Source organism: Geotrypetes seraphini, chromosome 3, assembly GCF_902459505.1.
Source record: "Geotrypetes seraphini chromosome 3, aGeoSer1.1, whole genome shotgun sequence".
Taxonomy (NCBI): Eukaryota; Metazoa; Chordata; class Amphibia; order Gymnophiona; family Dermophiidae; genus Geotrypetes; species Geotrypetes seraphini.
In genome coordinates, this window is record NC_047086.1 from 321524779 (window position 1) to 321551167 (window position 26389).

The 26389-nt window shown below is 41.6% G+C and overlaps 1 protein-coding gene and 1 long non-coding RNA gene across 3 annotated transcripts in view; both read left to right on the top strand.

Annotated features, from left to right (window-relative positions):
* The window catches only part of ACSS1 (acyl-CoA synthetase short chain family member 1), a 134815-nt gene that overhangs the window by 27054 nt on the left and 81372 nt on the right, over positions 1-26389 (top strand). For both annotated transcript variants that reach the window (XM_033936529.1, XM_033936528.1), the window contains exons 3-5: positions 9657-9856; positions 15894-16069; positions 21291-21443. In XM_033936529.1, the coding sequence (XP_033792420.1) occupies positions 9657-9856; positions 15894-16069; positions 21291-21443 (529 nt within the window). The remainder of the gene's footprint in view (positions 1-9656; positions 9857-15893; positions 16070-21290; positions 21444-26389) is intronic.
* On the top strand, positions 1141-7575 carry LOC117356814. The gene is made up of 3 exons (XR_004538718.1): positions 1141-1150; positions 1923-1925; positions 7436-7575. It is a non-coding gene; the product is annotated as an uncharacterized LOC117356814 (long non-coding RNA).

A 26389-nucleotide genomic window follows, 5' to 3' on the forward strand; every position in this document is an offset into this window, starting at 1 on the left:
ATAGGGAGAAAATTATGAAGCAATGACGTGAGAGAGGAGGGACAGACTTGGATGCTCCAGCAACAGAAGAAGGGATGAGCACCAGCATATGCATGTAGCAATGAGAACGTGCAGGGGTGTGTGAAAGGAGATGGACTGGAGGAATGAATTAGTATAGCAGGGATGCCACTGGATGTAGGACCTTGTGCAGAGACTAATTGCAGGGCTTGATGCATAAGTCATTTATTTAAAGAAGCTTTTAACATTTGATTTAAATATTACAGTATCCTTTTTAACTCCCTTAAGGAATTAAGCAGCAACGAGCCCTTTCCTTTTGTTTTTTTTTTTCCTTATTTGTCTTTCGTTCCTATCCAAATTGTATTTCTAATCCTATTTCCTTTTGTCTCCCATCTGTCTGTCTCATTTATCCCTTTTTAATATGCTAATTATTAGTTGATGTTTCTTTGTAATTGTTTTCTTTTTGTAAGTATTAATGGTATTGTTAATGGCATTTTTATTATGTTCATGCTCTCTTTTTTTAATATTGTAAACTCGCTTAAACATTAGATAAGCGATTAAATCAAATTTTAATAAAACCTTGAAGATGGGGCAGTAAAGAAGAGCTCTTTGCATAAAAACAAAAGTCAATGGTAGGGTCAGTCCTGGCAGGGAGAGAAAACACTGGAAGTAGCAGGCAGTGGTTTAATAAAGAGGGGGCAGGGGGTGCAGACTAGAGAATGATGGGGACAAATTTTTACCCATCCCCTCGAGACCTCATTTTCCCATCTCAGCAAGTTCTTTTCCTGTCCCTGCCCCATTTCTGAAAGCTCTTTCCTCATCTGCACAAGCCTCATGCACTTTAAAATCATGTGTTTGAGGCCTTGTATGGTTAAGGCAGAGCTTACAGGAGTGGGACAGGGACAGCGACAAAATTTGCGGGGATGGTTAGGGAAATTCAGTTCCTGTGGGGATGGGGAAAAATTTGTCCACGTTTCATTCTTTGGTGTGGACTGCCCCGGCTGCCGGTACCTCTCTGCCCCGCCACACCAGCATGAGCAACTTCTCCTGCCTGTTGCTCGCGCCGGCCTGGTTCCCCTCTGAATCACTTCTGAATCATGGGTCCAGGAAGTGACGTCAGATGGAAACCCAACATTGACGCGAGTGGCATGCTGTAGAGAAGCCACTTACGCTGAGGTACATGGGGGAAGGGAGAGCATGAGTGAGGAGCGGGAAGGATCGGGGAGGAGCAGAAGGAGCAGTGGGGAAGAGGATGGAGCCGGTGGGGGGGGGGGATAGAGGTATGGCGCCTGTATACCTTCACCAGTGTGAGCAACCTCTCCTGCCTGATGCTCATGCTGGCCTGGTTCCCCTCTGAATCACTTCTGAAGCATGGGTCCAGGAAGTGACATCATATGAAACCCAATGCTGACGGGAGTGGCATGCTGGAGAGAAGCCACTCGCACTGGCGATTTACGGGGATACGTGGGGGAAGGGAGAGCATGAGTAGGGAGTGGGAAGGATCAGGGAGGGGCAGAAGGAGCGGTGAGGGAGAGGATGGAGCAGGGTGGGGGGTGGTGCTTCCTACCCTTATGCCTCCTACCCTCGCTACACCGCTGTTAGCAGTGCTGTTCCCTCTAAACTGAGTGGGAGTCCTCCGCCTATTATCCTGCCAGTGGTGGTGGTAGGGCTGTTTCACTATCACATTTTCAATAGTGAGGGATAGGCAAGCTCTGCAGGACTCCAGGAACGCTGCCTGTTCCTATCAAGTGAAAGCACAGTATTTAAAAACCACTTACCACTTGTAGCAATGCAGTTGGAGGACTCTGCTCAACTTAGAGCAGTAGTCTTCACTAATTTTTGAGCGGGGGCCATTTTGGATTCAAATGAGCTGAAGGAGAGCCACCAAGTATTTTCCCACATGGGTTTGCAACACTGCTGACTAGTGTGTGTCAGTGACATCCATCCTCACTAGCCTACATCTCTCTGAAATGCACACCTATACCAAGCCTTATACCACAACTCTCTAACAAACCCTGTACATGTGTACCATCAGTCTCTCTACTTCACATTCCTTGGCTGACTCACTCTTGGTCCCCAACCTGTAATAAAACCAAAAGTGTGTATTGATACATCTTTTATTAGAAGGAGAAAAAAAATACTTAACATGGTACCAGAATAAAAATCTTCACATGACAACATGCATTATAACCCCCTCCCCCGAGCAAGAATTTGAGCCAGCATTTCATTCTCGCACCTCTTCTCCCTTCCTCTTGTTCTCCCATGGGTTTGGCAGTATTTCCTACCTCCCCCCTGTAAACACGTGGTCTTCCTGAGCGATTAATGCAGACTGAGAGCAGGCAGTCCTGAAACTTTCCTTTCATCAGTCCTGTCTGCGTGGCAACAAGACGTTGCTGTTGGAGAAGGTAAGAGAAGGCCCCTGGGCTGTCTAATGTTGGCCTGCCTTAATCTTTGACAAAGAGTCACAAATCTACAGGACCAGGGGTTGGGGGAAAGGTATGAGTAATCTCCGGATGTGCAGAGAAAGGAAGCAGATGCAAAAAATCCCTCAGCAGAATGATGGTAGGAGCCGCCCAAGAGGTCCTCAGGGGCTGCCATTGTCCCGCAGGCTTTGCATTGAAGACTTCTGGATTAGAGGGAATAGTGGTCGGGGGGAGGGAGGAAGAAAATATGCAGTAGGAAGTATAGAAGGAAATGCAGTGAGATATCTAGACTGTACACTGCTTTGACTTGCTTTGCGAAAAAAGTGGTGTAGAAAGTATGTAAAAAACAAGGGGGACAGAGACGGGAAGATGAGAAGATAGTGAGATGATGTGGGTGGGAGTTAGGACAGTCAGCAAAGAGCATGAAATGAAAATGAGATTGCATGGCACAAATAGAAACAGCAGCGAGTTGAAAGAAGGGATTTAGGACAGGTAGCAGTGAGATACAGCAACTCAAACTTGTTCTCCAAGCTTGTTTTTCTTAAGAGCTCTTCCAGTAACTTCTATAATGGCATGAATACAGCATGTGACAGCATCCTCTCCCAAAAGTATTAATCTTTTGGCAGGATGCACACATATCAGTGTATTTGCATCTCTACAAATTAACATTTGTGCTTGAGAGAACCGCCCTGAGGAATTTATGTTCCTTGTACCTTTGGTGCAGGATGGCTTGAGTCGAAGGCGGATGCAGTGGCCTCTGTGTTTAAAGAGGCCACTTTTTATGTTTTCACTGACAAAATACACAGAACAATTGCTGCTAGAACACTGGAGTTCTCGCTGATCAGTCTAAGTTTTGGTATTTTTCCATTGAGGTGTCAAACTGGTAAAGGTCAAAACGAATAATGGGGAAAACCAAATCTGTGGTACTCTATCTATGCGAGTGATTAAAAAGAGTATGTCCAAAAATGTAGTATAGAATCACTCCTCTGTTACAATGATCAAACTTCTTATGTAAGTTGAACTATAATAATTTTTAAATCAGAGACACTGAGGTGAAAACAAGGGGCGAACCCCAAGAATATCGCCTCATCACCCAGTCATTGCATATACTTGAATGGTATAGAAAAATCCAATTTGCTGAAAAAGCAGTCAAATTATTCTTATACTGCTAAAAATTCATAAGCAAAGAACTTATCTTAACGAAGGGTTCCGATGTAGCCCGTTTCAATCCTGCATCAGGAAACCGAGTGGTGCATTCAAAAATACTGTACGAGGTGGTGAAACATAGAAACATAGAAAGATGACGGCAGAAAAGGGCTATAGCCCATCAAGTCTGCCCACTCTACTGACCCATCCTCTTAAGTCTATACCTAGTGACCAATTCTTCAGATCAACCCTCGTAGGGATCCCACATAGGCATCCCATTTATTCTTAAAGTCCAACACGCTGCTGGCCTCGATCACCTGCACCGGAAGCTTATTCCAACGGTCAACCACTCTTTCTGTGAAGAAATACTTCCTGATGTCGCCATGAAATTTCCTGCCCCTGAGTTTGAGCGGATGCCCTCTTGTGGCCGAGGGTCCTTTGAGAAAGAAGATATCATCTTCCACCTCGATACGTCCTGTGATGTATTTAAATGTCTCAATCATGGTGTCTCAAAAATGTTTGAGGATGTTTCCAAAAAACAAACTTCCTTCACCAATTTTCAACGGCCAGGCAGTTCCAAAGCCCTAGTTAGGGCCTGCGTTGAAACACTCTTTTTCTCGTCTTGCTGCCCACAAGAGACAAGTCATAAATGGCTTATAGGGCCGACAAAAGTGTGAAGGTTTCACAGGCTGCCAGTACCACCTTCTGGCACTGAATATCCGGGTCAGAGTTAAACAAATACTGATTGCTGCCAGTTAAATAAGACATAAGAATTGCCATACTAGGTCAGACCGAAGGTCCCTCAAGCCCAGTGTATCCTGCTTCCAAAAGTGGCCAACCTAGGTCCCAAATACCTAGCTAGATCCCAAGTAGTAAAACAGACTTTATGCTGCTTATCCTAAGAATAAGCAGTGGATTTCCCCAAGCTAATTCAATAATGGCCTATGGACTTCTCTTTTAGGAAATTATCTAAACCAGTGTTTCTCAACTCAGTCCTGGAGTGCCCCTTTGCCAGTCAGGTTTTCAAGATATCCACAATGAATATGCATGAAAGAAATTTGCATATAATGGAGGCAATGTATGCAAATCAAGTTTATGCAAATTCAATGTGGATATCCTGAAAACCTGACTGGCAAGGGGGTACTTCAGGGCCGAGTTGAGAAACACTGATCTAAACCTTTTTTAAATCCCGCTAAGCTAACTGATTTCACAACATTCTCCAGAAACGAATTCCAGAGTTTAATTACAATTTGTATGAAGGAATATTTTTTCCAGTTTGTTTTAAATCTACTACTTAGTAGCTTCATCACATGCCCCCTAGTCCTAGTATTTTTTGAAAAAGTAAACAAGCGATTCACATCTACACAGTATAATGTTAACATGCAGATACAATCGAGATCAGGAATTTACTGGACATAGTTTACAGTGTTCAGTTGTCTCTTATAGAATGTATCTGGGAGTACGAATGCAAATCAAAATGTTAATACTGGGAACAATATGAGTCTTAAAGATCTCAATCTGTTTACTTTATAGGAAAGGCGGGAGAGAGGAGATATGATAGAGTTGTTTAAATACCTAAGTAATGTAAATGCGCATGAGTCGAGTCTCTTTCATTTGAAAGGAAACTCTGCAATGAGAGAGCATAGGATGAAGTTAAGAGGTGATAGGCTCCGGAGTAATCTGAGGAAATACTTTTTTACAGAAAGGGTGGTAGATACGTGGAACAGTCTCCTGGTAGAGGTGGTGGAAACAGAGACTGTGTCTGAATTCAAGAGGGCCTGGGATAGGCACGTGGGATCTCTCAGAGAGAGGAAGAGATAATGGCTACTGCGGATGGGCGAGCTAGATGGGCAAACCAGGTGACTGATTCATACCATGTATCTCCAGTCTATTGATAAGCATATTATTAGGAGAGTCTAATAAGATCTATTTATACCATTTATAAAAAAAAAAAAAAGACGGACTTCATGGTTAATCTGTATGTTGTTTGCCCATTTCTAAACATAAAAGAAGCCTATTGTCTACACTTAGGAATCTATTCATACACAGTCTGTCAGTGGCCACATTGTTCAGGATGTTAATGCTTCAGTATGAAATGGAGATGGCTAAATTCCTTTCATGCTTTTCCAAATCAGATAATAAACAGAAGTTATTTGACTTTCTTTTTCTAGGATGTATGTCACAGCCTGTAGAACAGAGTGGAAGGGACTTCAAGTTATTTTCATACTAGTCTTTAAGCCCGTTACATTAACGGGTGCTAGAGACTCCTCTTCCTGTATAAAGTTTTTTGTTTTTTTTTCATTTTTGGCTTCCTCCCCCTCCCCCTCCCTATCCCCTTCCCCTCCCTATCCCCTTCCCCTCCCTATCCCCTTCCCGTCCCACCTTTCACTTTTTCAACCCCCTTGCATTTCCCTTTGCACGGTCTCCCTCATGCTGTGATCTTGCTTCATCCGCTCCTTCTCCTGCGCAGGCCACCGGAGCAGAGAGCACAGGGCGGAGGGGGCTGCCAGCCGGGGCCGGCGAAGAGGTGCTAGGTTGCTGGAGGAGTAGCAGCAGCCGCTGCCGATCGCAGCCTCCGTCCCGCCTTCGCCTATATGGATTTGCTTTTTTTTCTTATAGTTTTCTTCACTGATCCTTTTGTTTCTTGCATTGCATCGGGAAGGTGGACAGCAGCCTGCAAGGTTTGCTACAGCGGCTGGTGAACCTCAGCAGGCCGCTTTGAAGAGAACCGGCAGCGGGAGGGAGGAGTCGCTGGCACATGCGCCTCCAGCTAGCGCAGGCGCCGTGAGGACTGGCACAGAAGCACACCTCATGCCACCAGGACTCACGGACTTTCGACAGCACATGCGCGCTCTAGGGTTTTATTATTATAGATTCCTTCTCCTGGAGAGAAGGAAGATGCTCAAGCACCAAGCGGTGCATTATGAAACCAAGAAAATTTTAGCAGAAAGATACACAAATGCTTCCCATCATGCTGGGTGCCTCAGGATTGATTCAAAGCAATTTCTAAATACGCCTTCTTAAGTTGCCTGAACTCATTACATTTTATGAACTCCAGGGGAAAGCTGTCTTTGATGCAAGCAATACGGCAAGCATTAGTAAATTTGAGAGATTAGATTATAGTCAACATACTCTTGTTTGGAAGTGAGGTTGATTACTGTCATGGTATATGCAAAACTAATGTCACAGTTATAAGTCAAAACACAGCCATAAAAAATAACTGTAACGTGGAAAAATTTGCCGATGTATCCCCTCTCCTTAAAAAAGCTCATTGGTTAGCCATCACTCATAGAATTTCCTTTAAAAGTCTTTTTCTTGCGTTTAAAGTTCAAGCCAATCACTCCCCCATGTTTATCGACAGACTTTTGATTCTGTACAAAACCTCAAGGTCACTGCATTCATCACAACAACATCTTACTATCCCTTCTGTTCGGCAGTCGTTCTATGAAACAACACGTAAAACCATTTATTCGGTAGTTGCACCAACACTATGGAACGCCCTTCCCATAACCCTACGACAGGAAACTAATTGGAATAAGTTTAAATCCAACCGTAATCCCCTCTTCTACGAAAACGCGCTAGCATTTTTTTAGCGCAGAGAGCCGCGCTGAATGGCCCGCGCTGCTCCCGACGCTCATTGAGTTCCTGTGAGAGCCGGGAGCAGCGCGGGCCATTCAGCGTGGCTCTCTGCGCTAAAAACCACTAGCGCGGTTTCGTAGAAGAGAGAGTAAAACTTTTCTCTTTAAAAACTCTTCTGAGATGTAGAAGAAAAGAAAGGTTCATTTCAGATAACCCCACTTCCCTGACGTTTTTTTCCTGTACCTTTCCTTTTATTATTGTGTCCTTACCCTTTTACCTTTTGTTTCAAGGTTTTGTTTAACCCTTTCAAGACCATAAGGATCGTAGGCCAATTTTTGTGGTTTTGACGACATTTTTATGGTAAAAAGGGCTTGCAGATGCCAAAAAAATTGATTTTTTTTGTGAAATATCATTATTTAAAAAAAAAAAATCAAACTTCTGGCTTATGGACAGTGTGGCAAGTGAATCTTCTCGTCAATCTGGCAACGACGCTAATGAATGAATGTCGGAACCAGTTTGTTTACATAAAGGCAGTATCATATGGAATCCGTACATATCAAATTTAGAACTGTAGACTATCCCAATCAAAATTTATAGGATTTTAAAGTTATGGGACAAATATGTCCCTTGGTCCTGAAAGGGCTAATAGTTGCTTTTAGTTAGGTTGTCCATTACCTTGACTTTTAATTAATTTTTATAATTCGGTAAGATGTAAACTGCTTTGATACTTAAAGTGGTATATTACGTCATAATAAACTTGAAACGTCAATTGTTTCCAAGCCAGACAATGGAAGGAACCTACAGAGTCTAGCAGTCACAAACGTGGAGAAAAAAGCCTCAAACTTAAGGACTCCTTTTACCAAGGTGCGTTAGCGATTTTAGCGCATACAGGAAGTTAGTGTGTGCTACACCGGGCGCTACATGGCTAGAACTAACACCAGCTCAATGCTGGCGTTAAGGTCTAGCGCGTGCTATTCCGCGCGTTAAAGCCCTAACGCAGCTTAGTAAAAGGAGCCCTAAGTGTCAACATAAATACAGAAACTTCTAGCTGCCTTCAATCTTATCACTGGCATAAAAAAAAAAACACCTCCACAGAGAACTTGGTTCACATCTCAAAAAGGTCCAAACCAGTGTCTGTATACAGGAAAGTTAGAAAAACACACTTCTCCCTCCATATTCACAGTTTCAGCAATCGCAGTTTCAATTATTCACGCTTTTAGCTTGCTGACTCCTCCCTCCAAATTACATTAGCTTGCATCGAGAAATCACTGATTCTAAGCGCTTACAGAGAAATTTTTCAATTTGATTCTCTTTTTAGTGACTCAGCTTTTTAAGTTTAAAGTTGAATCAGTTTTTACTGTAATACTAAACAAGCCAGATTAATACAGATCGATCCTGCACAGTCAATGCTAACTGTTCTCATTTTCCATAATGATGCTTTCCCCGTAAACTTCATTTGTTTTCTCATTGCTGGTCCTGATGTGATTGTTCGGCCCCTTGTTTTCCTCCTTAATAGTCTGTCTAACTCGGAGAAGTCCCCGACTGCCAATTGTTTTGTCATATATATATATATATAGGTATTCAGTGTTACTTCAGGAGTGCAAAGCATGGTACATTGTCATAGGGCTCTTGAGTTTTCTGGTCCAGGTTATCCAGTTCTAGTTCGGTCCAGTCTATAATTCCAACTTTGTATCAGACTACTGGAATGGCCAAAATGTTTATGGTCTTGATAGTGTTTCCAACATTCTATTATTCTGCTATTATGTGATTTTATTTTTTCTTCTATACATTTTTTTCTTCTGGCCTTGTATCCCTTGTTCATAGGACTGTCTAGGTAGTACTTTTTGCTACACAATATTGTAAATGATCTATTTCTGTGCTATCCACAAATGATATCATTATGCCAATTATGGCCTTGTTGACTTTCTTTATAATAATAGTGTCAAGTTTTCTTAGGTAGTTCTTCCTTCTTCTGTGTATCTACCTTAGGTAGTCCTTCTTGTGTATCTACCTCCATGTAGGCCAGGAGATCAAGTGTCATCTCTGTTATCCCATGGTCTGTCTCTGGCCTTTCCTTTCACTCTGTTTCTGGCCTCTTTTACATCACTTTTATCTTCCTTTATTGCACTCTTTATTTTTTTTTTCTATTATCTCACCCTTTACCAATCCCAATTGTACTGGTTGTTTTAGCAATTTCCTTTGGTACCCCTTCTCTGCTATTTAGCAAATAATGTGGTTTGTCTCTTCTTACATATTAAATCCATTTTGATCATCCTATTCCCATTTCATTATTATTCGTAGTCTCTTGCATTTTTTTGATACATCTTGCCCTTTAAAGAGAAATTTTGACATTTGTGCAAGAATATTATAGTTTCCTTGAAAATAAAGGTAATGTGTGTGTGCGTTTATTGAAATAGAGGTAAACTTTGTAAATATCATCAACTGAAATTTAAGATTCCATTTCAAGCAATTCAATATAAATCAACACGTATATCCTTTTCTATGTTACAGAGAACTTCTGGAGACAACGTGCCGCCTTGCTAACACGTTGAAGAAATATGGAGTGCAGAAAGGTGACAGGGTGGCCATCTACATGTCTGTTTCTCCGTTGGCCGTGGCTGCCATGCTGGCCTGTGCCAGAATTGGTGCAGTTCATACTGTTGTATTTGCTGGGTTTAGTGCAACGTCTTTAGTGGGAAGAATCAATGATGGTGAGTATTTGAGTTGATATCTTTTATTATATGAAGGAGTTAATCTCTTTTACCTCGTATCTGGAGATGGGGGTATTCCTAATTGTACATCTCCATGGAGAATAGGCAATTGCGGTGAAATTCTATAAATTCCGAGTAGCGCAGTGCTAAATATGATTCTATAAAAGTTAGGCACACTTTACCGAATTGCGCTTAGGTGTACCCTATTTATTCTGGGGTTTGCTTGACCTCAATGAGTACACCTAAGTCCAAAACAGGCACCTACATGAAAAACTTGCCCACGATCTGCCCCCAAAGCATGCCTAATGTCTGGTAGGCACTTTGGACTAAACTCCTTCCTCAAAGTTGTAAGAACATAAGAACATAAGAAATGCCTCCGCTGGGTCAGACCTGAGATCCATCGTGCCCAGCAGTCCGCTCACGCGGCGGCCCAACAGGTCCAGGACCTGTGCAGTAATCCTCTATCTATACCCCTCTATCCCCTTTTCCAGCAGGAAATTATCCAATCCTTTCTTGAACCCCAGTACCGTACTTTGCCCTATTATGCCCTCTGGAAGCGCATTCCAGGTGTCCACCACACGTTGGGTAAAGAAGAACTTCCTAATATTTGTTTTGAATCTGTCCCCTTTCAACTTTTCCGAATGCCCTCTTGTTCCTACCATCCAATTAAGTGCAATTAATGCCAATTACATGTTGTTACTTGCCAATTCTTGGCACCAATTAAGCCTTTAAGCAATTAAGTTTAGGCACTTAGATTGGATAGGACGTTCTAGGCGCCTAACTTTATGTATCATTTATAGAATCGGGGTCATGGACCTTAATTCATGACGTATGAAGCTTAAAATAAATGCACATTGGGAAGAATAACCCAAATCATAGTTACCAGATGCTAGCGTCCACTTTGGGGGTTAGCGCCCAAGAAAAAGCTCTGGGTGTTATTGTAGACAGTCCGATGAAACCTTCTGCCCAATGTGTGGCGGCGGCCAAAAAAGCAAACAAAATGCTAGGAATTATTAAAAAAGGGATGGTTTTACAAGACTAAGGATGTTGTAATGCCTCTGTATCACTCCATGGTGCGACCTAACCTGGAGTATTGCATTCAGTTCTGGTCGCCTTATCTCACTAGAAAAGGTTCAAAGAAGAGTGACCAAGATGATAAAGGAGATGGAACTCCTCTCGTATGAGGAAAGACTAAAAAGTTTAGGGCTCTTCAGCTTGGAAAAAAGATGGCTGAGGGGAGATACGATTGAAGTCTACAAAATCCTGAGTGGTGTAGAACAGGTACAAGAAGATCGATATTTTGCTCTGTCAAAAGTTATAAAGACTTTGGAACACTTGAAGTTACAGGGAAATACTATTAAAACCAATAGGTGGACATATTTTTTCATGCAGAGGTTGCTAGAGGTTTTGGTAAGAGCGATTAATGTAGCTGGTTGGACAATTTCCTGGAGGAAATGTCCATAGTCTATTATTAAAACAGACATGGGGGAAGCCACTGCTTGCACTGGATCGGTAGAATGGAATGTTGCCACTATTTGGGTTTTTGCCAGGTACTAGTGACCTGGATTGGCCACTGTGAGGACGAGCTACTGGGCTTGATGGACCATTGGTCTGACCCAGTAAGTCTAGTCTTATGTTCTTATTATACAAATAACCAACATCCAGGGGAACAAAAAGGGAAAATACAATAATGTAGTAAGGCCCAAAGAAATGTCCAATTTGCAGTTTTAATGGGCTTTCACCTTTCTGGTGGTTCTGCTTATTTTTCTGTTCCAATGTTCACATCCTTTCCCCACCAAAAGCAGGCAGGAAACAGAAGTCGTACGGGTGGACAGAAGGGAGTAGAAGTATAGAGGGAAGAGCCAGTGTGCATGTGATTTAGGAAGGAGTGGGATGGCGGTTTAGGCTTTTAGGTAGAAGGCTGAAATTTAGAACCATGAGGGTAACACTGTGAAAAATGCTCCCAATTTATACAAAAGTATCTTAGAGGACCAGCAGAGCTGTACAGTCTCAATGTATGGATGAGAAGATAGTGCAGAGAAGAGATCTATAGATTTGTTTTAGGAAAGGGGGAACCTATTTTAAAAGGATAAGCTCCGATAAGCAGAGTAGAATCAAGCCTCTGTGGCACTAACGTTTGTAAAGGGGAGAGAACAGCTTTTAAACTAAGGGCTCCTTTTACTAAGCTGTGCTAGCGGTTTTAACGTGCGCTAGACGCTAACGCCTCCATTGAGCTGGCGTTACTTTTTACGCATAGCACGGGGGTTAGCGTGTGCTAAAAATGCTACCGCAGCTTAGTAAAATGAGCCCTAAATCTTGGGGTAGGGGGTGGGGCAAGTGATTTTGATGAATGGGGAGGTAGTGGTAAAGGCTGAAACAGCCCAGGTAAATTTAAATGAAAACCAGAGATAAATGATTCTAGAGTACCCCAAATGATTCTAAAGTACCCCATCATGATAAATGATTCTAGAGTACCCCATCATGATTCTAGAGTACCCCATCGTGATTCTAGAGTACCCCAAATGATTCTAAAGTACCCCAATGATTCTAGAGTACCCCATCAACTGCCAAACAGGTTGAAAATTAAAAATATGTATATTTTAAATTGTCTTTGTGAATACCAGAGGTCTAAAAAAAAAAGGGGAGAGTTAGAATGCATAGTACTGGATGAAGATATAGAGGTAATAAATAGGTGCCTTGGATATGTAGTGAAAAGAGTACAACCAATGGGAAACTATGATATCAGGGTACAAACTATATTTAAACAATAGGCTTACGCTGTATGTTAAGGATGGCATAGAGTTAGACATGATAAAAGTCCTGCAAGAAACAAAGGGCCCCTTTCTCTTTAGCATTTTGGTCACCCTTCTCTGTACCTTTTCTAGTTTCGCTATACGGTAGAGCAGTGGTCTCCAATGCGCATCCCTCAAACAGTTGGCTGAAATGCTCTTCAAATCCTGTAAATGCGTTAATTTCAATCTTGCCCACTTGATGTAGGAACTGCAACAGTCTCTTAAGTGTGTTCCTCGGGTGTCTCATTTATGGAATTTGCCACTGTTGACAATCCAAAATAAAGTGAGTTTTTAAAATACACTTCTCCCTCAATATTCACGGGGGGTTAGGGGCAGAGCCGGCCCAAGAAATTAATAAATCACGAATAATATTCAGGCCAATTCTGACCCACCCCCCGCCTTCCCCCAGAATCCCGGACCATACCTTAAGCCCTCTCAGACTCCCCGGAACCTTACCTAGTGGTCCAGTGGGCTTTCGGGGCAGGAGCGATCTTCTTATGCTCCTGCCCCGTGCAGATCACTCATAGGAAATGGCTGCCATGAGCTCCTGTCATAGTCTTGAGAGACTACAGGAGCTCACGGCAGCCATTTCCTATGAGTGATCTGCATGGGGCAGGAGCGTAGGAAGATTGCTCCTGCCCCGAAAGCCCACTGGACCACCAGGTAAGGTTCCGGGGAGTCTGAAAGGGCTTAAAAATAGCCCCAAAAATTAAAAACCAACCCCCCCCAAAAAAAAAAACCTGTGGATACTGAAACCACGAATTCGGAGGGAGAAGTGTATATCCTTCTTGAAGTATTGTAGAATCAATATTAAAACTTCCGCTTTTGTCCTACACTGCGTAGGAGCTCTCACAGTCTGCTCGGCTGTTTACCGCTGATTCCAGTTGTTATCCATCAGGTATTTTGTATATGATACAACTTAGGACCCCTGAGGAAGGAGTGTTTCTTCGAAACACGGACCGTGTTGGGTCCGGGTTCATCAATCCTTTTGGATACAAACTGTTTTATGACAATATCGATATTTATTTCTTACGATTGTCCATTAAAGACTTGGCATCTTGTACATCACCACTGCAGTTTTTGCTTTTGTTTTTCGACTCGATTTCTCACTGCAGTTCTGTTGGATTCTTTGTTTGTTGTTGACCGTAGAATCGGTATTAGCATTGAATTTTTAATATTTAATACCCAGTCTCAACAAGCAGGTCAAGGCAGTTTATAAAATTAGCAGGATGTGTAAGCTTGATATCTTTTGGTGGCCCTCAGGCCAGACTCTATAAAAACGCACACAACTTTTTTTTTTTAATTGGCATGGTAATTGACTGCGTCAGTTTTCAGCAAGTCAAAAAACAAATGCCTATCAACCTCTTTCTTTTTTTTTAAATTCTTTATTTATTTTCAAACTTACAATAAGTGTGACATATGTTCAAACAAATTAACAATAAATACATCACTTAATAATCATCATTGGTTCAAAACATAAACTCTTATCACCCCCCCTTCCCACCCTTTCCTACCATATAATCAAATATCTTATAGAATATGTAATAGTAAAATAACCCCCCCTTCCCCCCTCACTATTGAATTTGTAAATTTAAGGGAAACAATTTCATCTAAACAGTACAATATTTTGTTAATGGCTCCCACACATCTTGAAATTTCCTGAAACATCCCCACTGTATTGCAATAAATCTCTCCATTTTATAAACGACATAAAGAATTCCACCAGAAATTATAATTTAATCTACTCCAATCTTTCCAATTATATGTAATTTGTTGAATGGCAACACCAGTCATTATGAGTAATAATTTATTATTGTTTGTAGAAATCTGACTTTTTGCTCTCATTGCCATACCAAACAGCACAGCATCATATGATAATGCCACTGGATTGTCTAATAAACAATTAATTTGGTCCCAAATTGATTTCCAGAAATTCATAATAAATGGACAATAGAATAATAAATGATCTAAGTCAAAGCAGCTAGTGATGTCTAACAGCACCTACCTGTATAGGCATGGTTAGGGGCAGAGAATATGCATGATAAATTTAGGAATTTCTAGGTGTGTGAAATAGACACCAGTAAATTAGGCCAGATAAAACCTGGCCTAATGTACATGCATCTACCTCTATGGTGCCTAGCAATACCTAAGTCTGTCTTTACAAACCATTGTGATCCAGCGATAAGTTGAGGACAGGAACATCCCCCTTTGCTCCTGCCCGTGCAGCCGTTGCATTGAAAACGGCTGCTGGGAGCTCTGGCGGCACTCTTTCCAGATGAATATTGACCCCCAATATATTCTCACCCAGCCAATTTAAGCTATAGAATCTGTCGTCAGAGGACATGGTCAAGGCAACAAACGCAGCAAGATTTAAAAGAGGTTTAGATAACTTTCTTGAAGTGAACTATGACATTTTAATTTATCATATGTTCAGAGCAAAATAAATTGGTGGTGGCGATGATAGGGGGAGGGGAAGAAGTTTGTAAGGATCTCTTGGGTAAATATGGATTGGTGTCTGCACATGGAGATGGGGAAAAATTTCCTGTGCCTCAGATTTGATTCAGACCTAGTGCAGCAAATTTGGAATTGCAGTACAGCAAGCTATGTTAGGGACTGGGTTTAGTGTAATGCTGAGAACAAGAAGCAACATTTCCTTCAGCATCTTGCTGCAAAGCAGTGCCTCTGAAACTGTGTGCCATGGTACAGTGGTGTGTCCTGAAGAGATTCCGGGTGTGCCACGAGAGATTCCAGAATTGCTTTATTTTTAAACATTCCCTTCATAAGTATACACTAGAATAGATGACACATATGTCATGTACGCAAGTCTGACAATGTTACGAGCGTCTGTGTGCGTAAGGATACAACTGCCCAGACAAGCAGCATTCTTTGACGTGATTGGTCTTTGAAAACTAATGGCCAGTAATTTTAGTTTTTATGCAGTAGTTATCCAAACTTGCGCAACAAAGCAATCAAGACTTTGTTACCGTTTGGATCTTCTTATCTTGCGCACGGATTTTCAGCGCTGACAGAAATTAAATTGAAAAAAAGGGAACGAGTGCAGATGCACTCAAAAACAAGCACATCCATCGCATTGATTAACAATTCTATGAAAGAGACGTTTAAATATCGACGTGGTGTAAATTCGCATGAGTCTAGTCTCTTTTAGGGCCCATTTAGTATGGTTGCATATGTTTTTTGTATAGATAGTGAAAATGTCACTAATTTGCCTCCCCATTGCCTGTTAGCTAAATGCAAAGCCATCATCACCCAGAACCAGGGAGTCAGAGGAGGGCAAGTCATACAGCTGAAGCGGATTGTAGATGAAGCCGTGAAGAACTGTCCGACGGTCAAGCATGTCTTTGTAACCCACAGGACAAACAACAAAGTCCACATGGGTAGCCTTGATATACCTCTTGAAGAGGTATGTTGACACTGTATAGCATTAGTGTATGTCTAAACTTAGCAGTCTTGAGTATAGTGTAACTGTGTTCTTTGTTCTGAATGTACAGTTTATCATGCTTTCATGTGTGGAATTGAACAGCAATCTGTTGCTTCTGTATAATTAGATGACCTTGAACATGAACCTTCAAGCAAACCTATTCTAATAGTTTCAAGTTTATTGAGATTTTGATTTAAACGCAATATCAAATATTTTCAATGCGTATAACAAAAATAAATTCGGGAAAATAAATAAAACCATTTAAACAATAAACATACAAACATATCCATAGATGATTAAAAATACATAAGGAATACAAGGATAAACTACATTTGTTTAAAATAAAAAATTTTTTAAAAAAACAACATTTAGGGAAGAACAACATTAGGAAGGGTAAAAAAAAAACCACATTCATTTTTTGTGAAACTTGGTCTAAAATACATATTTAAAAAAAGTCTCATAAGAAAAGTAAAGATAATTCCTCTGTGCTCAAATACTTAGTTATAGACGACTTATGGGGGCTGCCATTTACATGATGGTTTCTTGACAGACTATTAATGGGGTGGTTTGCCCTTGCCTTCCTCAGTCTTCTTTACCCTTTCCAGCTAAGGCTAGACTCTCATTAGCTGACTGAAAATGAATGGATTTAGTGAAAGATTTTTATTTTCTAACTTAAACATGCAATAAGCAAGTGTTACGTATGTTTTGTGGTACCTCCATAAACGTCTGTATCCTTTTCTTACAAACATACAATGACTTTCAATGACATCATCCAACAAGAGCAGCAGTTCTAAACTTTTACCACTGAGGATGCCTTTGGCATCGATCTTACATAATAACATAGTAAATAATGGCAAGTAATGACCAAAATGGCCCATCTAGTTTGCCCGACAAAATAACAGTACTAGTCCTGAAACGTTATATAACGAGTGCAAAATCTGACAGTCGTTCATTTATTCAAACAATTATGAATAGGGAAGAAAAAAGTCTCAGAAATTTCTGGATAGCATATAAGGGAGAGTGTGCGGTGCAGTGGTTAAAAATACAGCTTCAGCACCCTGGGGTTGTGGGTTCAAACCCAGGCTGCTCCTTGTGACCCTGGGCACCTAATCAGTGTGAGCCCGCTTGAGTACCTGAATAAATTCATGTAAACTCTTCTGAGCTACCTTGAGAGAATGGTATAGAAAATTGAATAAATAAATACATAAAATCTAAGTGGTGCAGTGGTTAGAGCTACAGTCTCTGCACCCTGAGGTTTTGGGTTCAAATCCCATGCTGCTCCTTGTGGCCCTGGGCAAGTCACTTAATCCCCCATTGCCCCAGGTACATTAGATAGAGTGTGAGCCCACGGGGACAGATAGGGAAAAATGCTTGAGTACCTAAATGTGAACCATTTAGGCTATAAATACTAAAATATAAATTTCAATCATGGGCAGTAAACTTTCCAAACTTTTAAACTTTACAATTTATTAAAATTAGTTTCAAAGGAAAACTTATTTGTGATTCTAATCTAATCTAATGCTTGGTTTTGTATACCCAGACTTCAATCCAGGAAAGCTCGACTTGATTTACAATGATTAAGTTAGGCCAATAAGGGTATATAGAGAATTATCAAGAAAGATTTATTTCTAGAATGTTTAGTAAACAGAATGGTTTTCAGAGACTTAGGAAAAAAGGGAAGGGAACCAGAACTTCTTAAGCGAAGTAGAAGGTCGTTACAAAGTCGAGTAAACTTAAAAGACAGAGATTGACCAAGAGTCTTGATTCTTTTAATACCTTTACTAGATGGACAGAACAGCTTGAATTGTTGATCACCCCTTGCAAAAGAGAATCTATGAGTTCCAAGATAAAGGAACTAGGGGAGTAAAAATACCACAGAGGATCTTAAAAGTGACACAGGCACATTTAAACTGGATTCTAAAATATACAGGGAGCCAGTGGAGATTATAAAGCAGTGGGATCACATGATCAAACTTGCATTTCACGAAAATCAGTCTAGCAGCTGTATTCTGGACCAATTATAGTCTAGAAAGACAGGTTTTTGTAATAGTGAGGTAAAGGGTATTGCAATAGTCAAGGTAAGATACAATAATCGACTGAACCAAGATGGAAAAATGTTTTTTAATGAAAAAGGTGTCTGACCTTCCTCAGCATGCGTAAGTTGATTTGATCCTTGAAGTGAGGAGTCGAGGAGGACTCCTAGGATCTTAGCAGAAAACTCAATTTATAGGGAGGATCCAGAAGTCAGTACTATAGAACTAGGGAGACAATCCAATTTTGGGCCGAGCCACAGCAGTTTCATCTTAGCCGCATTTAATTTCATCCGAACAGACTGGGCCACATTAGAAGTTTTGAGATACAAAGATTTCCTTTAGGCACTAAATCAGTAGTATCCGGATCTATTTCTATCAGGATAAAAATGTCATCAGCATACGTGAGTAAGGTTTCACAAGTAGACAACTTAAAAATATTAAGAGTGGTCATATAAAGGTTAAATAATTTCCTCGCTTCTGACAGTGGCCATTGTTTCAAAAGACTGCATCAGGAAAGTTCGGGGCAATGCCTGAAAAATATGAATTTAAATTTTCAATATCAAAAATTAAAGCCAAGACACAAAAATATGCAGTGCCCACATACTTAACAAGATGCCAGCTCAATTCAAAAGGTGGTCTCACTGTTCTTAGCAAACGTGGCCATGGTTGTTTTTTAGCACTTCCTTCTTCAACTAATGAACTTTATTAACATTGAAAAAATTGTGCCATTCTACAGAATTAAAGTGAGAAATCTACTGTGGTACTAGGCAAAGCAATTGTAAGTTGCAAACCCCTCCTCTCTTCTTAGGATCCCCATAGTCTATAACAAAACATTTAAAATAACCAAAAACCTGACTGTTATGGAAATGATGAGAAACCAGTGGTGCTTCTAGTCTATTTGTAGTCAAATATCTCTTAGGGCGCCTTTTACAAATCTATGGCAGTGAGTCCCCAGCAGCAATGCACTGAAGCTCAGTGGCATAGTAAGGGGGAGCAGGGGGAAGCGGACCACCCTTGGCACCTTATTGGTGGGGGTGCCAGCACCTCACTGCCCCCCCTGCTTGTGCCCTCCCCTCCCTGCCCCCCGTACCTCTTTAAAATTTTCACCAGTGCGAGCAGCTGCTGTAGCCTGTTGCTCTGGCCTGGCTCCCTCCAAAATCATTTCCGGGTTGCGAGGCCAGGAAGTGATGTTAGAGGGAAAGCCAGTGTGAGCAGCAGTATGGAGAAGCTGCTCGTGCTGGGGAAGATTTGAAGAGGTAGGGTGGTGGGAAGGGAGGGCATGGGGCGGCAAGGAGGACAAGAGAGGGAATTTGGTGCGGAAAGTGCAGTGGGGGAGGGAAAGGAGGGTGCCACCGCCCTGCCTGCCTCCTACCCTTGCTACGCCACTGCTGAAGTCCATTGAATTCCAATGGGCTCTGGTGTGTTCGCCATGAGAGAATCGCTACCGCGGCTTTGTAAAAGGGGCCCTTAATGCTCTGCCGACTGAATACAAAGGACTTGATTCTATAAACAGTGCCCTAACTGTGGACGCCTAGCAAGTCTAACAAAAATTTGCACGCGACTTTAATTGAATGTAATGGGTTGAATGGTGTGTTAATTGACCACGCCATTAAAAAAAATTATATTAAAAAAACAACTAGTTTTATTGATAGCTGAAGTTCCTGTGGATATTGACTTAGGGCTCCTTTTACAAAGCCGCGCTAGCGGTTTAACGCGCGTAATAGCGCGTGCTAAACCGCTGGCCGCGCTAGCCGCTGCCGCCTCCTCTTGAGCAAGCGGTAGTTTTTCGGCCAGCGCGGGGGGTTAGCACGTGATGAAAAGTCACGCGCGTTAAACCCGCTAGCGCGGCTTTGTAAAAGGAGCCCTTAGTGCCTAGGTTGAGGTGCCCTCTGATGCCTAATGACGTCTACCTGAAAAGTAGGCTTGGTTAGGGGCGGAAGATAGGTTTGGTAAACTTGTGTGTCATGGGGTGTAGTTAGAGGCTGGTAAATTAGGCCAGGTAAAACCTAGTCTAATATACTGGCGCCTACCTCTGACACCCTGCAATGCCTAAGTCCGCTTAGGCGCCCTAGGCATCAGAGGAAAGGCCCTGCCAAGGCTGGCCACGAGCAGCCTGTTTTGAGCTCTGCCTCCTGTTGACTGGCTGCCGCTTCAGGTAAGGAAGGAAGGGAGGGAGGGAGTTCGCGGCTCAGGACTGCCACTTGCTTCTGCTGGTTCAGGGCTGGGCTTGGGGGGGGTGGTTTGCGGCTGGTTAAGTGCTGAATTATCGGCACTTAATCAGCCAAGTGTTGACTCTGCTCCCAGAATGCCTCCAAAATAGCTGGCTTTAAGATAGGCACTAACCGGACATTTTCAGCGATACTAACTAGTTAAGTTTGCCCCAAACAAGTGATTAAAGTGGCTTTATGGCCAGTGAAATCGCTTTGCATATCAGCCTGGTTGATTTCTTCAAGAAGGATTCCAGCATTTGGGCTTTATAAGCACTGAGAGATCATCACACTTTGTAAGAGTTATCTTTCAGCCTTTCCATTTCAAAGGATTGCTTTCAGTCTACTCTTTAAGGGAGCAGATTCGTAACTGAGTTTGTGTAGAAATAATACACTCATTCTCTTCCCTGTGCAGGGACTGGTAAATGTTTAAAAACTCCATTTTAAAAATTATCCCAGGTAATGTAAGTACTTTCAGTGTTATCTGATCTTTGGGACTCACAAATTCTCTGGGTTAATTAATGTGCCTATGTGCCTGTTTGCAAAAACATTTTACCCAGCCTTGCTCCCTGGAATACTTCCACTTGGTTCAGATAATATCACACATGTACAGGTCCTGCACATTCAAATGAAGCACAAAATTGCACGCTGCCCTGAGATGTGTGTGCAACTAAGTTGGTTAATAAGCCAGACAGCGCCAATCATTGGGTGCTAAAAGTCAGTCATTGGCAACGTTTGGGATTAGCGCACTTCATGTTAAGCGTTGTTCTACAAAGATCTGTGTGCAAATCTTATCCGAGTGTGCAGCTCAAAAGGTGATGTGGCCATGGGGGAGGGGCACGGGGAAAATGCATGCAATTAAGGCTTCCTGACTTAACTCTAAAGAGCATTTTTTTCTCCCTTTCACATTTCTTCCTTCCCCCCAACCTATCCATCCATCTCTGCTCCCCTGCATCTCCCTAGGAGCTGGAAAAGGCAGATCCTGCTTGTGAACCCGAGAGCATGGATAGTGAGGACATGCTTTTCATGCTCTATACATCTGGCAGCACAGGACAGCCAAAAGGGATCGTCCACACGCAGGCAGGATATCTACTGTATGCCGCTTTGACCCACCAGGTATCTAAATTTATCAGGGGAGAAACTGGACCATGAGGGCCACTAGGTAAGGATAGAGGCCCCCCCCTTCAGAGAATATATACTATGAAAGATTTGTGAGAGCAGAATTTTGAGTACACTAAAAAATGTTAGTCATGTAGCAGAGTTTTGCCATGAAATCAAATCCTTGAAGAAAGAAATGTCATGATTATAATTTCAGCGCTCTTTGCGCTGATAAGAAAGTAGAGCTGCTTTTTTATGAAACACTGCCTGGACATTTGAAGAAACCTTGAGGCTAATATGAACAAAGGTTATTAAGCAGTGTAGAAACAGACAGAGAATTAAGATTTGCCTTTAGGAACAGAGGCCTTTAGAAACTTAGATACAGAGAACTAAGAAAGGGACGGCCTGTGTATGCTTTATTATGTAATATGTAATATACTTGTGATGGCTTTTATACAGCGCATTCACATCTGATCACATCTAAGTTCTGGTGCCTGTGTTATGGGTTTCTCCTGTATGATAATTTTTTTTGGTAACATGAAAATGGCCTGATAGGTGTCAGTGAAATTAATGATATATTGTATCAGGTTATGAGATATACACGGACAGACCAATGTAAGTCAAAACTGGACTATGGTGTCAAAAAATGTAAGGAAAAGGACCTCAAACACCCATACTGCGGGTCGCACCCCGAGTCTTTCTGGGGTCATGGATATTATCACTGGTCCCAAAAACCTTACAAAATATTTTTATTTTATTTTAATTCAGAATTCAAAGTTTAGATGATAAATGAAGCTTTGTAAAAAGGAAACACTTAGCTTATGTATACCCAACAGAGAATCTGCCGTTTCACACGGGGCTTCTTTAGGGGTTAGTGTTTCATTTGCTTCCTTATCCACCAAATCAGCACTGTTAGGTGGCAGTGTTCAGCCTGACATTGCAGCTTGAGTTTGAACCACAACCTCAGGGTGCTGAGACTGTAGTTTTAACCACTGCACCACACTCTTCCCCTTTTGGTTGCAAAGACTTACACCAGCTGAAATCTGGAACTTTTCATAGCGCCTATGTCCATGCCCTCATTTGGCTTGTGCAATATGGGATTTGTGGGACCTGGGTTATAGCATAGCATGCAGCGAGTTATGTTCGTAAATCTCAAATTGATGCCAGTTAACACCAGTAATTGATTGTTTGCATCCAATTATTGCCTGTTAACCAGTTGAGCTACGCACACAACTCAGGGTTGTGTCCAAGGTTAATCTAAGCAGTTTACAATAAAAATAGTGCTTAAAGAAAAGGAATTAAAAACAAAAGTAAAATAACAAGGGGAAGGGAACAAAATAATCAAAACACATAATTACACCCAACAATCGGAATGAAATTGGAAACAAGAGATAGGAAAAGAATGGGTAGGCTACAATTAAAATAAAGGGTGGGGGGAAGGGGAAGAACGCATTAAGGCCCTCTTCTATTAAATTGCGCTAGCAGTTTTTAGCGCAGAGAGCCGTGCTGAATGGCCCGCACTGCTCCCGACGCTCATAGGAACTCTATGAGTGTCGGGAGCAGCGCGGGCCATTCAGTGCGGCTCACCACGCTACAAAGCGCAGCTTAATGAAGAGGGGATAAGTTTCAAGTTTTATTAAAATTTGATATAATCACCTATCAATAAATTTCTAGGTGAAGTACAAGTTTAAAATAAAGGTTAGGACAGTAAGTACATAGGACATAAATCTCAAATGTGGGAAAACAAACAGGAACACGAAGGGAAGGCCAGGCAGAACTACAATACAGTGTTCTCCCGATCATTCGCGGTTCACGAATCGCAGACTCGCTCATTCGCGGTCTGCTCCGACCGCCTCTTCCTGTAGTAAAGTTGGGCTACACCAATCAGGAGCTGCGTGTCAAAGCAGCTTCTAATTGGTGTGGCCCGACTTTACTGCAGGAAGAGGCGGTCGGAGCAGACCGCGAGTGATTTTCTTCACCCACCGGCGCTCCAGCTGCCCTCTCCTGCCTCCCTTGCCTTTTGACAGGTGGAAAAACTGCATTTGCGGTTTTTTGAAATTCACGGGGGTTCCTGAAACGGAACCCCTGCAAATTTCAGGGGAGTACTGTACTTATAGGATAGAAAAACATATAAGGTTAACACAGCTAGGAGCAGGTTTAAAAAAGTAAAATGATCTCATAAAGGAAGGAAAGAAAAAGAAGAAAGAAGAAAAATGTGGCTTTTGGGGCCAAATTTATGCCACTGCTTCTGTGTCTAATGGATCTATTACCAATGGAGCAGAGGAAAACTTCAGAAACTGCAGTCACTCAGTTTCCTACTGATGTGAGTTCTTTCTTTTTATAGAAACTACTCATTGCAACACAGACTGACCATCAGCCTGACATCATGCCACACCGTGATCCTTCTGTCTAAACGTTTTGATATGTTGTTAAACCTATCAGAGATGGGCTTCTAGTTGCACCAATAAACCTTCACACTTTTTTTTCCCTGTAGACATCTATCCCACAGTAAGCTAAATCCAGAATTTGGTTCTAGATAAAAATGTTGCCATCTTTAATCTGCTTACGAAGGGTTGTCATTTGTGAGCTGTTAGGCAATGCAGCTAGCAGTATTAGGAGGACAGACGTATTTAAACTTGGCTTGAATGAGTCTCCCTTTGGCCACTGTCCAGTCACTAAACGGAAAATGGTCATAGTATTCAGGAAAGAAGCCGAACATTGTCGTAGCATGAAAATGTTTGTTTGTTTCTGATGGGTTTGTTTATAAGTCCGAATAGGAGGAAGTTAAAGCAAAGAAAACTATCAGCTAAAGATGAAACCCTTCATTTTAGTTTCATGATGATATTCTAAAATGTTTAGAAATATGTATTAGGAACAGTGACGTACCTAGCATATGTGACACCCAGGGCCCATCATTTTTTGGCACCCCCCCATCTATATGAAAAATATGATTTTTAGTAACAATCCACATATCGCACAAGAATGTACCTAGGAAAAGGTAGCATCTTAAACACTGAAGTGAGCACTAGAACACCAACACATACATTGTAAAACTAAACAAGCCAGATCCTACACAGTCAATTGATCCTGTACAGTCGATGCTATCAGAAAGCCATGTCCCTTTCATACATACAGACAGATACACCCTCGCCCAATATGGAATAATCACAAACTAAAAATAGAAATATGTAGACAAAAGTTAAACTGAACCGCAAAAAACCAGACACTGCATACAATGCAACACCATAACACCACAAAAACAGTAATACATGTCCTCTAATTTTGTGCAAAATATAAAGACAGTAGATGTAAATTTGAAAAAACTGATACATAACAATCACCACTTTACAAATTAACAAATAAAAATAAAACAAATAATGAGAAATAAGAAAATACCATTTTATTGGACTAATCCCCATAAGCTCAGTCCCCATCCCCACAAACAAGGTTCAAGGTTTATTAACGTTTGATTTATCGCTAAATCTGATTACAAAGCGATGTACAAAATAAAACATAAAATATCGAGATACAAAATTAAAACTCAATAACATAAGTTTGAGACAGGACAGACTTGAGGTGGAGGGGATTCTATCCACACAAGCCTTAAATTTTTTTATATTGAACTTATTATATTAAAGTATAAAAAGAAACAATATTCTGTACAATTGTCAATTTATAAATCAGTGTCTTCTCCCCACTCTCTCTTCTCCATTTCCCTTCAGCGTCCTCAGCCCACTCTCTCTCCACTTTCCTTCAGCGCACGCACATAAAAACAAGCAAGTAATTTTATAGCATTTTCATTCTATTCATTCATAGAAATTAAAGTCTAAATAATGCCAGTCACATAACAAAACATGATTTTACAAAATAATTCCCTGCACAGTCAAGCCTGCAAGGATTACTAGATGTCTTTCAGCAGCTCCCCTCCCTCCCTCCCCCTTACTTTCATGGCCAAGTCAAAATGACCTACCAACAATAAAATTTTAAAAACACAAAGCACACTGAATGCAGAGAAAATGTTAATTATCATTTATATTCCGAGGGTTTTCAAAGAGGTCAAGGCAGATGACTTTATGCAATATCACCTCAGTAACAACTATACAAAAATAGACAAATATACCCCCTCCCTTTTTACTAAACTGCGATAGCGTTTTTTAGCGCAGGGAGCTGCGCTGAATGCCCCACACTGCTCTCGACGCTCATAGGCTCCCTGCGCTAAAACTGCAATTGCGGTTTAGTAAAAGGGGGCTATAGTGCAAAATATAGACAGCATACATAAATTCTCAAAACAGACACATTTTGAGCACTAAATTGAAAATAAAATAATTTTTCCTACCCTTGTTTGGTAATTTCATCAGTCTCTGGTTGCACTTTATTCTTCTGACTGTGCATTCAATATTTCTTCCCTTCTTTCAGCCTCCTGTATGCTTCCTCTCCTCCAGACCTCATTCCCTCCCCAAACGTTTTCTTTATTTCACCCTGCTCCTTCTTTCTTTCTCTCTCCATGCACCCTTTCTTTCTGTATGTCTGTCTTTCTCTCTCTCTCTTCGTGCCCCATTTCTTTCTTTGTTTCACCCTGCCCCCTTCTTTCTTTCTCTCTCCATGTCCCCTTTCTTTCTCTATGTCTGTCTTTCTCTCTCTCTCTCTCTGTGCCCCATTTCTTTCTTTCTTTCACCCTGCCCCTTCTTTCTTTCTCTCTCCATGCCCCCTTTCTTTCTCTATGTCTGTCTCTCTCTCTCTCCGTGCCCCATTTCTTTCTTTCACCATGCCCCCTTTCTTTCTCTATGTCTGTCTTTCTCTCTCTCCGTGCCCCATTTTTTTTCTTTCTTTCTTTGTTTCACCCTGCCCCCTTTCTTTCTTTCTGGCTCCCTGTCCCCCCCTTTCTTTCTTTCTTTCTCCCTGACCTCCCCCATGCCACCGCCATTGGGAAACATGCTGCTGCCACCGCCGCCAGGGAAAGGCTG